At 47.5% G+C, this 16,856-nt stretch overlaps 1 protein-coding gene across 1 annotated transcript; it reads left to right on the top strand.

Moving 5' to 3' along the window:
- The first annotated feature begins 234 nt into the window (after positions 1–234).
- On the top strand, positions 235–12,120 carry FURIN (furin, paired basic amino acid cleaving enzyme). Its single transcript, XM_072618787.1, has 15 exons — positions 235–537; positions 2,292–2,390; positions 3,010–3,105; positions 3,809–3,937; positions 4,219–4,295; positions 4,961–5,049; positions 5,726–5,898; positions 6,126–6,338; positions 6,946–7,046; positions 7,329–7,432; positions 7,545–7,662; positions 7,977–8,156; positions 8,631–8,755; positions 8,920–9,036; positions 9,486–12,120. The coding sequence occupies exons 1-15, from the start codon at positions 367–369 to the stop codon at positions 10,034–10,036; spliced, it is 2,343 nt and encodes a 780-aa protein (XP_072474888.1). The 5' UTR covers positions 235–366; the 3' UTR covers positions 10,037–12,120.
- Positions 12,121–16,856: the final 4,736 nt, after the last annotated feature.

The following is a 16,856-nucleotide window of genomic DNA, read 5'->3' as shown; positions in this document are numbered from 1 at the left end:
ATGTGCTGTCCCACAAGAGACCTTGGTGCTGGAGGGATGGAAATAGATTGCCAAGTTTCTCTGGAGGAGGCAGTTTTTTTGCAAAAGCACTTTTTAGGGTAAAATTATGGTGAGGGAGGGAGCAACTCTGGCTTGGAAGGGAGAGCTCAAATGAATTAATTTCCTTCTTTTCCATTGTTTAACAGAGCTAGTGGCCCCGAGTACTGCTCCATCTGGTCCTCCTTGGCTTGGCCACATGCCCCCACCCACCCACCCCAGGGCTCAGCACACCGAGCAAGAGCCTGGGACCAAAGCCATTCTGACCAGGCACAGGCGTTGAACATATAAGAGGGAAGTGGGATTCCCCGGGCTCTGCCCGCCCACCCCATGGAGCTGAGGCCCTGGTTGCAGTGGACGGTAGTGGCAGCTTTGATTCTGTTGGTTGGAGAGGTCCTTACCCAGAAGGTTTACACCAACACCTGGGCCGTGTTTATCCCAGGAGGCCTAACTGAAGCAAACAAAGTGGCCCAAAAGCATGGATTCCTCAACCTGGGACCGGTGAGTCTGGAGTTCCTTTGCCCTGCTTCACTAGGGTCAGCCTTGGGAAAAGAGTTCTTGGAGTGATTGGGGTGGGAGAGGGTAGGTTGTATTTCTCAAGGGGTCTTTCAGCTAATTGGTCAGAGGAATGACCAGCCAAGCTAGGCTCTCTGGTACCTACTTATCAGACTTTCTTGAGGAAGAGACTGTTATTTTCTTCCTGTGCAAAATCATGGTACTGATATTTGGGAAAATAAGTAGAAAAGGGGAGCTCAGGGAGAGAAACAAGAAAGTATAGAGCTTCAGGGGTCCCTGGGCAATGTAGGAAGCAGTGGCGCCTGGGAGCAGAGGAAGGTAGGCATTTCTCTCCAGGGGCTGGGCAGAGTTCCTTGCTTTGGGATGGTCAGCAAGACTCTGACCCTTGCCCATGTGGCAGGAAGTCCCAGTTCCTGTTTGGCCTCCAGAGAAGGAGTGGTGTGACTTTTGTTTAGCGTTTCTGTGAAAATTAGCTGTGGCTGTCCTTTCCTTAGCCTGGCACCATATGACCTCTTTTGCTATTGCCCTGTGGGATGATAGAGAGTTCCAAGTCTCTCAGATGCTTCAGAGGACCTGATGAGCCAGCTGAATCAGTACAACAAGCCAAGATGGGGCAAGAGCTTATAGCATCCCTAAGCCAGAACAGAAGAACTTGTATCCTCTAGCTCTCAGGCCACAGGAGTTATCTAGGAATGGGACCAGGGTCAAAACAGAACCAGGGTTCACTTTAAGGTTTGCACAAATATTTATCCAGTTATCCTGGAGGGAGGGAGTATACATGTCATGCCCATTTTATAGATGAGGAAACTGAGATGAAGTTGCTCATCTTTACACACCACCAGCAATTATCGGAAATAAGATTTGGACCCAAATCTACAGACATCCAAATGCTGCTCTCACCCACTATCTCCTGAATATGGTCACACACACACACACACACACACACACACACACAGCACACAGAGTCTGCCTCCTTTCAGATAGTGATTACTTTGCTATGGGGGTACTGCTGGAAGTGTAGGAATGTTTTTTAAGAATGAATAGGGTAAGGAAGAGGGAACTTAGTATGATGACAAGACTCACACTTCAGAAGAGCCAAGTACGGACCCTTCATCTTACAACTTCTGTATGATTGAGACTTTCAAACCTAATTTAAACATTTCAGTACAATGACATTTCAGCAAAAAGAATGTGAACGTTTTTAGTTGTTAGGGCAATGGGATTTGCCCTGTATTTATCTCTGGGAGGGGAGGCTGTGGGCCCTCGTGCCTTAGTTCTCTATATTTCCCTCATCCTGGCTGCAAAACAAAACCATTTCTAAGTGAGTTTCCCAGGTTGTCCCAGGAGAGCACTAACTAACATGCTGTCTTAAACTCAGTGCCCTTTGGTAGAGGGCTAAACTCTGCCTAGGAGCCACAGAAGAGAATGGGTGAAGACTTGTTTTCTTTTAATCCTAGATAAGTCAGAGGGAAAAAGTAAACATCTCTGTGCATGTGGTGGTACAAATGAAATGAAAAAGAGGCTCTGGAAGAGCCTTACCTGTCCACAGGTTGAAAAGCCACATTGAGAGTGGGCTCTGGGAGGGCCTCCCTGGACCTCCTAATTGGCCATCCTCTACATGCTTGCTGTTGCTGCAATTTCTCTCTGCTAGCAGGTTGATTCCCTTTTCCCCATTCCTGAAGATAGATGGGTCAGAAGCCCCTCAGTGGAATACTAACTCAGTCCTTGCTTGATTTCAGATTTTTGGGGACTATTACCACTTCTGGCATCGGGCAGTAGTGAAAAGATCACTGTCGCCCCACCGGCCCCGTCACAGCCGATTACAGAGGGAACCCAAAGTAAGTGCAGCCCATTCTTTCCTCCCTTCGAGGGAGAGGCTTCTGCCTGATGATTGAGCCAGGGCTTATATTCCCTTTTCCATAATGCAGTAGTCTTTGGCCCAGTTGCATCAACTTTACGTGGAGTGTTACTGATGTAGCCTTTCAGCCTGGCTCAGGATGCTTACACTAGAATCTGCAGCTTTATGGCAGAAACTTGGGTCTTTTGTTGAGAGTTGGGAAGAGGGAAAGGAAATTGGTGGGGGTAGAAGGAAGGCGTCTGTGTTGTATGAGGCAGGAAACTTGGACTCTAGAGACATAATTCCCTATATTGATTTAATTGCACTCCAAGTTGTCTCCACTTATCTTAAAGGATATTGCAAATTTCAAAAAACAAAATATTAATCTAATGCCCTTACAGATGTGAAAATATTTGACACCTTTGTGGGGTGGATATATGTGTGTGTCAGTATAAGCAGGGGCCTTATGGTAAGGGAATCTTGAACTTACGTTGGGAGCTTATTTACCCATTGTGTCTAAAACCTTAATGAGGTGGCCTTTCCTTCACCTTTTCCCTTCGTTCCTAGCCTTCCCCCCTCAACCCACACCATGTCTTCTCCCCCGTAACTCTCTGTTCCAGGTGCAGTGGCTGGAGCAACAGGTGGCAAAACGTCGGAAGAAGCGGGATATATTCATGGAGCCCACTGACCCCAAGTTTCCCCAACAGTGGTACCTGGTGTGTAGAATTCTTGGGATTTTGTGCAGGCTCTGACCTCTAGCATCTTAACTAGGGGAGCTTTGGGACAAGCCTGTCACCTGTAAACCTTTTCTTCTTCGCCATGCCCTTAGGTGCCCCCTCCATCCTAATGCTGAGCAGCTTTTTTGCCACTTTGGCTCACTGTTCTGATCTGACCTGACTAAGGTTTTGGCCATAATAATCCTTCGCCTATGGTGCCTAGCCACAACAAAATTGTTTCTTTGGTGCTTTTCCCACTGCCCTTCTCTTCTCTCCTCAGAAGGCCCCCCAACCCCCACCCCTCCACCTCATTCCTCATCTTAGTCTCCAGTAATTGTTGACTAACCCCCTTGCTGATTCTTGTAATTTAATCACAGGCTTTAAAGGCTTAAAATATTAACCTCCCCAAGGGCATTTGTATTTTATTAGGGGATTCTTAAAAGACTCAGAAAAGTAATACTAATGACAGAATTTTGGGCACAGTGATAGCTATTGGGGAATACTTGAGGAAGGTGGGAACTTTTCAGGAACCCCTCAAATCATACCACCTATTCCATCTCCTTGTAAGGTTGGCCCTGCTCACCATCACTACAGGGAGACAGGGAGAGTTGTCAGTGAGCTCTGCCAGGTCCCCAGAAGTCTGGGATATGGGTCTGGGGTAAGTGTCTAGATATGTGCTGAGCCATTCCGGGTGTCTCTGCAGTATGGTACGAATCAGCGAGACTTGAATGTTCGAGGGGCTTGGTCCCAAGGCTACACTGGCCGTGGCATCGTGGTTTCCATCCTGGATGATGGCATTGAGAAGAACCACCCTGATCTGGAGGGAAACTATGTGAGTCACCCTTTGGAATAGGGGGGCACCTTGGAGACAGAAGTGATTAGGGCCCATGAGTTCTGGGCAAGGCTTGGCACCACAGATGTAGCCACTCAGCAATCTAAACAGGGTTGTACCCCCTAGGGTACGTGGTGAGGTCCATTTCTGGGATACAGAGATGTTGGGAGTTTCGTTCAGGAGCCCAGAATTTGTGCAGGAGCCAATACTGGGCACCTCTTGGGCAAGATCAAGAGCTATCCCTTCCTAGTGTGGCCTCTGAAAGGCTTGTTCCCTCCCAGGATCCTGGTGCCAGCTTTGATGTGAACGACCAGGACCCAGACCCCCAGCCTCGTTACACACAAATGAATGACAACAGGTAACGTTGAGGACGGAGGGATGGGTCCAGAAACTTCCAAGAACAGGAAAGAGGAGTAGGTTTGGTTAAATGGGAGGAGATAGAGAGCAGGTACCTGCCATGAAAGACCCCTTTAGATAGGGGCCAGAGAACCAGCTCTTTTCCTGAGAGTCCATAACTCTACCCACAATGCTGCTCTACCTTTCTCTGCCCTTCCAACCTGAGCCAGAAGCATACCCGGCAGCTGTCCCAGGAGGCTGAAGCTGGGACTAATGGCTGGGAATGTAAAGGTTTGTCACCTTGGAGAATATTGGGCCAAATCAAATAAACAAATTTTTATAGCCTATGCAGCTGAAGTGGGCTTAATACCTTCTGTTAGTCATATTAAGGCATACCACCAGATAGGAGCATGAAAGCATCCTTTGACTTCATGGACCAAACGGTCAAATGAGGTACTACAGAAAGGAATTAATTATTGGTTAAAAATAGATCTGTCCCTACGTGGAGGAGGGGAAATAGGGAAGTTCTCAGAATGTAGATAACTGGGAAGAGATTAGAGGAATTTGTCCTAAGTTAGGGATTTCCTTCTTAGTTCACAAGCCAAGCCCTTCTGAGAAAGAAGATAATATTGTACTTCCCTCTATTATTTACCCTTTCCCTAACGTTCTTCTCCTTGGCATCTGCAGGCATGGCACCCGATGTGCTGGTGAAGTGGCGGCCGTGGCCAACAATGGAATTTGTGGTGTTGGTGTTGCCTACAATGCCCGAATTGGAGGTGGGTCTGGGAATCTTCTGGGCATTGAAGCCCAAACAGCCACTGTAACTTGTCTTTAGCTTCTGAGTACTAGGTCATCTTTGGCCTGTGCAGCTTCTATTGGCTTAGGAGAGAATGAATGACCTTTATTATACTCATTCTTATACCTCCTAGATGGCTCACATCTGAGATAGAGTGTTATTACTTGATGGGAAATCCCTGATAAATATCCTCTGCTACCTGCCACTCAACAATGTTCTGTCAGACTTCTTCCTTAAACATTTCCTGCATCAGAAAAGCTGGTTTCTAATCCATGTGCCATTACTGTTACTACCCTTGTGACATTGGATAAGTTGCCTAACTTCCCTGGGCCTCAGTTGTGACATCTGTGAAATAGAGGATTGAATTAGCTGACCTCTAGATACTAGAGGTATCTAGCCAGATATCTCTCCAGGCCTCAGTTTCTTCATTTCTAAGTGAAGTATTTGGACTTGGTGATGTCTAGCTCTAAATTCTCCTTCTAGGACTGCTGACCAGATTTTAGCTGCCTTTAGTCCCAAGTTCTGGCCTGAGCCTTGACCTTGGAGCCATCAGGGATGGACATGTGCCAAAAAGGGGATATGAGGGTTCCTGGATGGTTACTTTGAGACAGAGAATGGGCAGATGTTATGCTTTCTCTTTCCCCTTGGCCCTCTAGGTGTGCGCATGCTAGATGGAGAGGTGACTGATGCAGTGGAGGCCCGCTCTCTAGGACTAAATCCTAACCACATCCACATCTACAGTGCCAGCTGGGGCCCTGAGGATGATGGAAAAACCGTGGATGGGCCAGCCCGGTTGGCTGAGGAGGCATTCTCCCGGGGAGTCAACCAGGTAAGGGTGAGGGTTACAGGGGGCCCTTGATAATAAGGGACAAGGAGAAATATGGGCCAGACCAGATCACAAAGGGGAAAACTGGAGACTCATTAATATGTCTGATGCTCCAGGGTGGCCTTCCCAAGGGCTCAGAACGGATCAGCTGCCTGCTCTTATCCATACCTTTCACCACACATGGGTCTTCCTGGAGGAATTACCCTTCACCCATCTCTTGTTTTTCACAGGGCCGTGGGGGTCTAGGATCGATTTTCGTCTGGGCCTCAGGCAACGGGGGCCGGGAGCATGATAGCTGCAACTGTGATGGCTACACCAACAGTATTTATACCCTGTCTATCAGCAGCACAACCCAGTTTGGTAATGTGCCCTGGTACAGTGAAGCTTGCTCCTCCACCCTCGCCACCACCTACAGCAGCGGCAACCAGAATGAGAAGCAGATTGTGAGTTCTGGGCTCTGGGCACAGAGGATCTGGGAGCACCCAAGAGGGCTAGAAGTTTCCTAGGAGCACTTAGATGATGGGGAGGTCTTGGGCCCCTCTAAACTCCTTTCCTCTAAGATGCAGAGCCCTTACTATCTCTGTAGTGGGTTGAAAAGGCACAGTTGAGGTGGCCAAAGCCTAGGGACATCACAGCTGCTTTTAGGGACTGAAGACACCCTGTGGGCCCCATCTTGGCTTCCCTCAGAATGCCAGTGCAGGGATTCTCCAGCTATGGGTTCCCCCTCCCTGGTCCTTTTCCCCGCTCCTCTTTTAGCTCAGGCTTTAGAAGTGAAAGTCAGAGCTTAAGACCAGGTGAGTGGGAATAGCTCAGAAATCATAAACCATGGAACCAAGAGCCTAACTTGGCAATCATCCATCTTGTCCATCCCTCTCATTCCACAGAAAAACTGAGGCCCAAAGAGGCTAAATAACTTCCCTGGGTACGCACAGCTGAACAAGCCACAGAGAGGATATAGTGACTATGGCTCATATGCCACAGAACCTCCTAGATGGCCCATGGTTCTCTCCTCTCCTGCTTGGAATCATGTCCTTTTCCTTCTCTCTATAGGTCACGACAGACCTGAGACAAAAATGCACAGATTCCCACACTGGCACCTCTGCCTCTGCCCCCCTGGCAGCTGGCATCATTGCCCTCACCCTGGAGGCCAAGTAAGGATGGAGCTGAGAAAGGGGAGGGTGGGTTTACTCTCTACAACTGGTCCCTGGGTTAGTTAACCCTCTATCTCCAAGAGTTCCTATACGCTTATTCAGCCTAGCTTTAGGGTTTTCTCCATGATCTGGCTGAGCCTCAGATGCCTTGTGTTTGTTGGGAGAGTTCCAGGTTACTGTTCTCTGTTCCCTCCCAACATGTCCTGCAAATATCTGTGTCCTCAGAGTGTCTCAGAGTACTGTCTTCTCCCTACTTCTCTCTCTTCCTCCCTCCCTCTGCAGTAAAAACTTGACATGGCGTGACATGCAGCATCTAGTGGTCCAGACCTCCAAGCCTGCTCACCTCAATGCCAATGACTGGACTACTAATGGTGTCGGGCGCAGAGGTGAGGTGGGGGAACATCCTAGAGGGCTGGGAGAAGATGGGACTTGATTTTTCTCAGGAGTGCTCAGCACCATCCCACTTTGGTGAAACATGTCTCTCTTCTCTTTCTACAGTTAGCCATTCCTATGGTTATGGACTCCTAGATGCAGGAGCCATGGTGGCCTTGGCCCGGAATTGGACCACAGTAGGCCCACAGAGAAAGTGCCTCATCGACATCCTCACCGAGCCTACGTGAGGGAGTAGGGCATGAGGGGCTGGTCTGGGACCCATAAGTTTGAAAGGAGGGGATGGGAGTGGGAGATGGGGCCATGAGAAGGGGCAGTTATCTCCCCTCATATGAACAGGACGGGTATAGAGTGTTGTGAACAGCTAACACTCAAATTATGCCCTTGTATAAACCCCTTGGGAAGATTTCTTTTTTCCAAACTACTCCTTCTATGACCTCATCCTCTCCATCCCCACAGGGGCATCTCTAGACCATCTTGGACGAGGGGAACAATAACTGACTTTGCTAAAAAGGCAGTTTGGGCTTCTCTTTTGGGCAGGGACATAGGGAAACGTTTGGAGGTGCGGAGGAAGGTGACTGCCTGCCAGGGAGAGGTTAATCATATTACCCGGCTAGAACATGCCCAGGCCAGGCTCACCCTGTCCTACAACAGACGTGGGGACTTGGCCATTTACCTCGTCAGCCCCATGGGCACCCGCTCTACCTTGCTGGCTTCCAGGTAGGTACTATTTCTCTCCCTAGAACAGTCTTATTTCATATCTATAGAACTCTTGTGTCTAGTTCTTAGCCCATGGCTTCCCTTGGGATTTTGGGAGGGTATCCCTTATCCCAGGCGGCCCTTAACAGAAAAACTGAGACCTTCCTAATTGACTGCAGGCCATAACTTTAGCAGTGGAGGCAAGAGGAGTATAGGTAGAAACCACCTGCTGCTTCCGTCTTAGCAACCCCCTGCCCAGACCTCTTGGGTTTTGGAATTGGAAAACCTGGGTTCAGATTCTAGCTCTTCCCTTTACTACTTGTGTTTCCTTGGGCAAGCCATCTAACCTTAGGGCCTCTGAGAGGCATGGTCCTTCTGTGCTCCTGTCATCATTAGGCTTCAGATGAAGAATAACTTCTTACCCCTCGAGATGTTAGGGACCCCTGTTGCACCCCAGAGGAAGCCTGATTTCTTTTGTTATCCCCCACCTTCAAGACCTCATGACTACTCTGCTGATGGGTTTAATGACTGGGCCTTTATGACTACCCATTCCTGGGATGAGGACCCTGCCGGGGACTGGGTCCTAGAAATCGAAAACACCAGTGAAGCAAACAACTACGGTATGGAGTGGCGCGGTATGGAATGGTGCAGTCACAAGGCAGCAGCTTCTTGGAGCACTGAGCAGAAGCTAGGGAAAACTATGGGAGTGTTGTGAGGGTTGGGAAGCTGGGAGGGGTTGGTGACTGGGAGTGGGGAAGAATTAACCCTTTCTGTTGGGAAACAGGAACGCTGACCAAATTCACCCTCGTGCTATATGGGACTGCCTCTGAGGAGCCCGATCTCTCTACACCATCTGAAAGCATTGGCTGTAAGACCCTAGCTTCCAGCCAAACCTGTGTGGGTGAGTCTGGGGGCAGGAGAGGGAGCCCCTCAACTTTTTTCTCATGGGCTTAAATCTCTGTTCCAGTAGTGTTTATACCATATAAAAATAGCCTCTGCTGAGAGGCAGCAGGCCCTGGGGAAGCTCTGGTCAAATCTGGATAGGTACTCTGGCCCACTTGACACTGAACCCTCTTTGGGGGCTGGGGGGGATGTGGATAATGGGGAGGTCACCTGTTTTTAATCCCATACCAGAAAGTCCACTGGGGCTTTGTGTTACACCAAAAGATGAGGATCTTTTCAAAAAGGAAAACTTGGCCCTCCAGGACTAAGTGTCTAGCACTTTGCATGGTGTCTTGCACACAGCATTTAATAAATGCTTCTCTATTTGATTTGGCATTCCATGGGTATAGAACTAACCTAGGCCATGCCCTCGGGTGATCTAACCGTTCTCTTTGTCCTCTTTCCCAGTGTGTGAAGAAGGATTTTCCCTGCATCAGAAGAACTGTGTGCGGCATTGTCCCCAAGGATTCATCTCACAAGTTGTCAACACGCAGTATAGCATAGAGAACGATATGGAGTCCATCCATGCCAATGTCTGTTCCCCTTGCCACCCTTCCTGTGCCACTTGCAAGGGGATCGAATCCACAGACTGCCTCAGCTGCCCCATCTTCTCTGACTATGACCTGGTGGAGTTGACTTGCACTCAGCAGAGGCAGGCCAGCTTCAAGTCTGCAGGGCTCCCTCACAACGAAGGGCTGCTGCCTTCGCACCTCCCCGTCGTTGTTGCAGGCCTGAGCTGCGCCTTTATTGTTTTAGTGTTCATCATTGTCTTCCTGATCCTTCAGCTACGCTCTGGCTTCAGCTTTCGGGGGGTCAAAGTGTACTCATTGGACAGCGGTATCATATCTTACAAAGGGCTGCCCCCTGATGCCTGGCAGGAGGAATGCCCTTCGGAGTCCGATGAGGATGAGGTCCGGGGCGAGAGGACTGCTTTCATCAAGGACCAGAGCGCCCTTTGATGACCACCGGATCTTCCTCTCCCCTTATCTGACTCTCCTGGTCACACCTTCCACCCCCCCTCCTCGGGCACTTTTTAATTCACCAAAGTATTTTTTTATATCGGGACTTGGGTCAGGTCCCCCAGCCCAGGGGAGGTATGGAGCGGTAGGGTCTGCCTGTTCCCCTCTCATGCTAGCTGGGGAACTCTGAGAACCTAACCTGCCACCTCCAAAGTGGGGTAGAGGGCTGGGACACATACCAGCTTTTCTGTGGGACAAGCTCTGGGGCAGAAGAGGCAGGGGACAAGGGGTGGTCTTAGCAGGAGCAAAGTCAGTCTTCAAGGCATTTCTGTCACCCAGGGGACTGCCACATCTCTCCCCTGCCCCCAAACCCACTTTTGTTGGAGGAGGAAATGAGACATTGGGGCAGTGACTGCCCTCCTTTTCAGTTTCTAGATGTACCTAGGATGAGGCTGCTGTGGCAGGGTGGTTTGTGTGGGGAGAGAAGGGAGGGCAAGTAGATTCTTTGTCACAATCCTCCCTTTTATAATTCTTTGGGTACCTCCTGCTCCCCTCTAGCCCAGGCTCCTTCCAGCTGCTTCAGTTCCTTCTAAAGCAATAATGGTCCCAATCCAGCCAGCAGGAGGCACTGGGCAGCTATCTGACATCTGCCTGGGAGTATGGGGATAACTGGAGGATGCCTTTCCAAGGGTTCTCGTCCCCTCCAATTTTCCATCCCAGCCTGTGTCCTTCCCCGCAAAGCCACAGGCATTGGTGGCCTGTGCCATAGAATTGATTGTCCTAGGAAGGGACCAAGGAAGGGCAGGTGCTTTCAAGAGTATGTGTGGTTTGTGTATGTATGTGTGTGTGTGTGTGTGTGTATGTGCGTATGTATGTATGTATGTGTGTGTGTATGTACGTACCCTCCTTTACCCCTGCCTCTGTGTGTGTTCCTGGACCACCCCATCCCTCCTGCACACATCTCTGCACCTTGTGCCTCCAGCACTGCTTCCCAGAAGCCCAGGCGAGCTCAGTACCGTCCACTCAGCCAGGCTGGCAGCAGGTGCCAGGGCACAGCTCCAGCAATGAGCAGAGCTGGTTGTGTCCGGTTCCATCCCTCTTCCTGCCCTCCTGCTGTGCAGGGAGACCAGAGGCCCCTTGTACAGCCAGGGACTTTTTCCTTGTTTTCTGAGCCCGGGGCTTTGGGCTGTTCCCCCTCACAGCTCTGGAGCCCCTGGGTGGAGGGGAGGGAGATCATCCCCAGAGCCCTCCCCCCATCCTACCTGTTCTTCCCCTCCCCACCAATGCTGCTTTCCCCTGTGGGGATCTCAGGGGCCGTTTGAGGATATATTTTCACTTTGTGATTTCACTTTAGATGCTGATTTTTTTGTATTTTTAACTTGGGGTAGCAGCCGGGACACCCACACCGTCTGTGCTGCTGTACCCCTCCCCACGTCCCTGGCCCTGGTGGGAAAACTGAGTTATTGCGCTCAGGACAGGGCATTGGTCAGGGGGAGAATTGATGACAGGGGGTCATATGGGGTGGAAGGAGAGAAGTATTTTTTTGTGTGTGTGTTAAGAACAGTGGTTGGTAGTGCCAAGGGCTCATGGGTCATTCAGTTCTCCTTGCGCCAGGGCTGAAAAGTGAGGGGGTAGGTAGGCAGTGGCATAAGGTTCGCCAACCCCCTCCCCACACTGTGCCTAATGGGAAAAAGCACTGACCTATTGAGTTTTCTCTCCCCACCTATACATCCCAATCTCCCTCTTCTGATGTGCCTTTTGCACCTCCCCCTCCTCCCCCCATTAGGACAATCAGAATCATCTCCTACCTGGGAGTCCTTTCTTTCTCCCCAATCCCTTAGGAGTTAACCAGCCACCAGGGTGAGAGGCAGTCATCTCTCCCAGCCAGGAACATGCCTGGTGTTTCCATCCTCCCTCTCCATTGTCCTCCCATGGCCAGCCCGGGCTGGTTTTGTATGATACCGGGTTTGGTGCGCAGTGATTTTTCTTGTAATTTAAACAGGCCCAGTGTGGTGGGTTCTATTTAATGGACGCGAGATGATGTTAGAGGTTTTTAAGTGATTAAATGTGCAGACTATGCAAAACTGGCTGTTGTTCATTTCTATTCTGACCCAAGTTTCTTCCCAGCACTTGGTCATCAATCCAGATGTGTCAGGGGGGCAGGGAAGCTGGCCAGAGGGCAGGCAATCTAGTTTGCCTTTACGCTTCTCCAGCTCTAGCTCCCTTGTCTAACCTGTAGTCTGCCCCTTCTAACAGAAGGGAAGAGGTGCGCTTCGCTGGCAGTTCTCTGGAATCAGGATTCATCATTGTACCAACCTGAGTGCTTTCTTTTCCTTTATTGCACTAGTGCACACTGTTCTCTTGGTTCTGCATCAGTACAAGAGAGCCTTTTCAAATTTCTCTAAATTCCCCAGTCTGTCCCCTTTTCTTCCCCTCCTCTCCCCCCCCACTCAATACCCGTTTCATTAAAGAACCTTTTCCCTCCCTTTTTCATTACAGGGCAGCCAACCTGTCTGCACGCAGTCCCTTAATTTGTAGCTGACTGCTACTGTGGCACCTGCCCCTGGGCCTTGTCTGCCCAGCTTCTCTACCTCTTGGTTTCTGTCCACTCCTCTTCCTGGTTTCTGTCTTCCCTGCCTAAGGAGGAGACTGCATCTAGATTCAAGGACCTGCATTCAAATTCTACCTGCACTTAATAGATTCATGATCTTTGGCAAATTAGTTCACCTCATTTATCTCATCTGTACTATAAGGGTATTGGACTAGAGGGTCTCTAAAGTTTCTTCCAATTCTAAGTTCTGTGATCCTTGCTTGATGCTGCTATGCTCTGGTTTTCTGCAGTCCTGTGCTTTGAGGAAGAACTCTTCCCGAGATTTAAGACCAGTTCTAACCAAGAGAATTAGGAAAGAAGAAAGTTTGGGGGGAAAAAGAATAGGACCAGGGACTGGATCTGTGATTTCATTGGAATAGGAAACTCCTGCTACTGGTGCTGGTCAGCACCTCTGCTACCTAACAGTCCTAGAGGTGTTTAGAGAAGCAATGTCAAACACTGACTCCCAAGTATGTGTGTTACTGGGAAATATTTTTTTAAAATACAATGAAGTATAGATAAAATTATATCTTAAAACTAAGTTGATATGCCACTCCTTCACAGATGTTTCAATAAGTCTGACAGTCCTGACCTAGAGCCACATAGCCAACTTAAGTCAGACCAGATCTTCCTGGCTTCAAATGAGCTCTTCCAGTAAGTGAAGTCTTTGAAAAAGGACACTTAGACTTGTCTGTGAGTTTCATGTCCTACCTGGCTAGACTTGGCTTTAGTTTATCTTCAACTGCCTATGGGTTGAGTTCCTGTGTCTGCCATCATCTCTAAGGTAGTTAATTCTCACTTCGAACAGCTCCATTAAAGAAACTTGGAATCACAGAATCTGAGTCATAAGGGACTTCAGAAGTCATCCAGTCCAACTTATTTTCCCTTTACAATACAGTCTTTAAAAAATCACCATCCAGCCTTTGCTTAAAGACTCCCAGCGAAAGAGAACCCATTCCCAAGCTCGCCAGCCTGTTTACACTTTCACATAGTTGTTAGGAAGAGTGTCTTACATCAAGTCTAAATCTGCCTTTCCTTTTGAAATATTTTATGATTTTTAAAAATATATGGCTTTTAAATATATGTATATGTATGTATTATATATATCATTGTACTTCCCAATCACTCCCCTCCATGACCAGCAATAGAACTCTTCCTTATAATAAATTAAGCAAAACATATCAATACCTTGGGCACATCTGAAAATATATCCCAAATCTATTGTCCAGCACATCTCTGCAGGGAGGCAGAACATATGCGGACATTTGTGTTAGTCCTCTGAAACTCATTTTACTCTGCCATAATCAGAGTTCTTAAGTACACATGTAGGAGCTGGAGGCCACATTAGTACAACCCTTCCAATGTTGTCTTCTGTTACACTGTGTCTAGGAATCTATTGTATGTGTGCTTCACTGGTTAGGTTTCTACAGAGTTGGAATTGGAGATAATGGTACCTGAAGATGGTGTAGTACCTACCTCACCTCCCTACAGCATGTAATAATGTGGAATCTTGAGTTCTGAATCAGTTCGTGGAAAGAGCCTAGCATAGTCACAGGGTCACTCTGGGCTGAGCAGAGGTAAGGTATTTTTCCAGGTAAATCAAGTGAAGCACCCATATTGGCAAACTCAGAATCAATTATGTAGTCAGATAGTTTCTACATTAACATATCTAATGATGCTTCCATTTCATAACCTTGATTAGAGCTGCTCCCACCCTTTTTCTTAAATGCACTTCCTGTTAAGAAAGTAGTGGCTCTTGCCCCATTGACCTAAACAGAGTTTGAAAGGGAGGATGATGCAAAATTGGGGTTGCTGTTATGAAACTGGCAGAGAGAAATCTCATTATGTGAGTTTGAGATCTCCTTCTCCAAGAGTGGTTAGCATAGTAAGCTCTCCTAGTATGGTACAAGATAAAGAGACTTGAGTCTAGAGTGATAGGACCTGGATTCAAGTTCCCCCACTGACCCTACCTGTGTGACCTGAAGTGCACCTGCCTTTCCCTGAGCCTCATCTGTAAAATGAGGGGGTGGGACTACATGACCTCTGAGGTCCCTTCCAACTCTAGCTCATTAGCCCTTACCAGAAACCAGAAAAGGTTTCAGAAGAAGCAGCTGGGGCAAACAGAAATCAGAGATCCAGATCAACTTGATTGGATCCTAATATGAACTTGGGTGGGGTTCAGGGCACACCCTTTTCACCTTGTGAAAAAAAGACTACTGACATCATTCTACTCATTCACCTCAACTTCTATGTCAAAGAATCACAGAAGAAGGTGTTACTGCTGATGGAAGGCAGATAACCTGGTATTAAGTTTTAGAAATGTAAACTTATTCCTGAGTGAGCCAAGGAGGTATTTAGATACTGACTCTTCATGAGCTCAAATCAGAATTCCCTGCTTAGTCTCATACAGTTTAAAAAGTGGTTTTTTTTATTGCAAATTTAATCAACGTTTCGGTATACAAAAAAAAAAGATTGTGGAACAACTTCTGTTACGTAGTTTGTTTTTTCTAAAGGGATACTAGATGGTATAATGGGTAGAGCACTGGGCTTGGAATCAGGAAGACTCATCCTCATGAGTTCAAATCAGACACCAGCCGTGTGACTCTGGGTAAGTCACTTAACCCTGTTTCCATCCGTTCCTCATCTGTAAAATAAGCTGAAGAAGTAAATGGCAAACCATTCCAGTATCTTTGCCAAACAAACCCAAATGGGATCACGAGTCTGACGTGACTTGAAACAATAACAAAATCGTTCTTTTTAGAAAACTGGGTCCCCTGTTCTCCCAGATTGAAAGTGTAGCCACTCATAGATAGGTCTGTTCACTGATGAGCAAAGAAGTTTTAACCTACTTGGTTATTCTGACTTGGGCCTGGTGGCCCTCTCCTTCCATATTCTCCCCACCATATTTGTGCCACATAATACAAATATCCAGTTCCCTTTTGCCCTGCTATAGCTCACAATCCCAAAATTCGAATGATCAATCAGCTTCAAACACCCCCATTAAAAGACATTACAGGCATGTTACAATGCCCAGAATCAATGCTTTCTTTCTTGATTTTTTTTTCTAATATCTCCAATTAATTTACCCTTCACCAAATACTGAGTAAGTCATTCTCATGTTTGTCCCACAGGGACTTTGGATTCTTCCCTTAGAAAACAGAAAATTTTGATAAGTGAGGTGAGCTTTCACCTTGTCTTAACCTACACCTCCACTCCATTTCCCATCTCCACCCCTTGTAATAATGAGCATTTCCCATTCCTTTACAAACTCCCTTTATGTGTTGCTATACCTCTTGAGTGCAGGCACTGCCTTGGATGTATTACCCCAAAGCCTGGCACATAGTACGTGTTTAATAAATGTTGTATCTAACTATACATTAGGAAGACTCATTTACCGCATCTAAAAATTCACATTTCTTTCTGCATCTGTATTCCACAACTTCGTGTGGAAGAGGTAGGAGCCATACTCCATCATAAATCTTCTGTGTCACACCTGTGATCACATCTGAAGTCTTTCATAATTGTTTTCCTTTATATTATATTATGGTTATCATTCACACATACTGTATTAGTGTCCTGTGTCAGTCCACTTCTCTACCCCTACCATACCATAAGGTGACCCCTAAGTGCTTGTTGCTTGTTGACTGATGAGGCACATATACAATACCATCCAAGGGTCTCCAACCTGATCTCTCCCCAGGGTTCAGCATCCTGTTGGCCTGGCACAAGTATGGCCACTCATTTTTAATACTAGAGAAAGTTCTAATAGCCTTGTACCCCTTCATTCTAAAGTGATTAAGCGTCAGAATCACAGAATGTCAAGAATTGGAAGACATCCCAAAGACCAATGTATCTGAATAAGAATTCCGTCTACATTTTCAATAAGTAGTTGTCCAACCTTTGCTTAAAGACCCTCCATAAAAGAAAACTCACTATTTCTCAAGGCAATCCCATTTTTGGCTTACTTTTCAAGTCTAGATTCGCTTCTTCAAATTCCACTTGCCCATGAGTCCTAGAAGAACAAATCTACTCTCTCTTCCATGGGATGACCATTCAAACGCTTCAAGGCAGTTATCGTGTTCTTCCCAAACTTCCCTTATCCTGGGTTGCACTTTTTCTCTAGCATCTTATTTTTATGCCTTAAGCCAAGGATTGCGGATTTAGAGTTGAAAGCTACCTTACAAGTCATTTGGTCCATCCAACTGCCTGACTTCTGATATACCTTCTTCA

Source organism: Notamacropus eugenii, chromosome 1 (genome assembly GCF_028372415.1).
Source record: "Notamacropus eugenii isolate mMacEug1 chromosome 1, mMacEug1.pri_v2, whole genome shotgun sequence".
Classification (NCBI taxonomy): Eukaryota; Metazoa; Chordata; class Mammalia; order Diprotodontia; family Macropodidae; genus Notamacropus; species Notamacropus eugenii.
The sequence above is the reverse complement of the archived record's forward strand: the minus strand, read 5'-3'. Positions and strand labels throughout refer to the sequence as shown.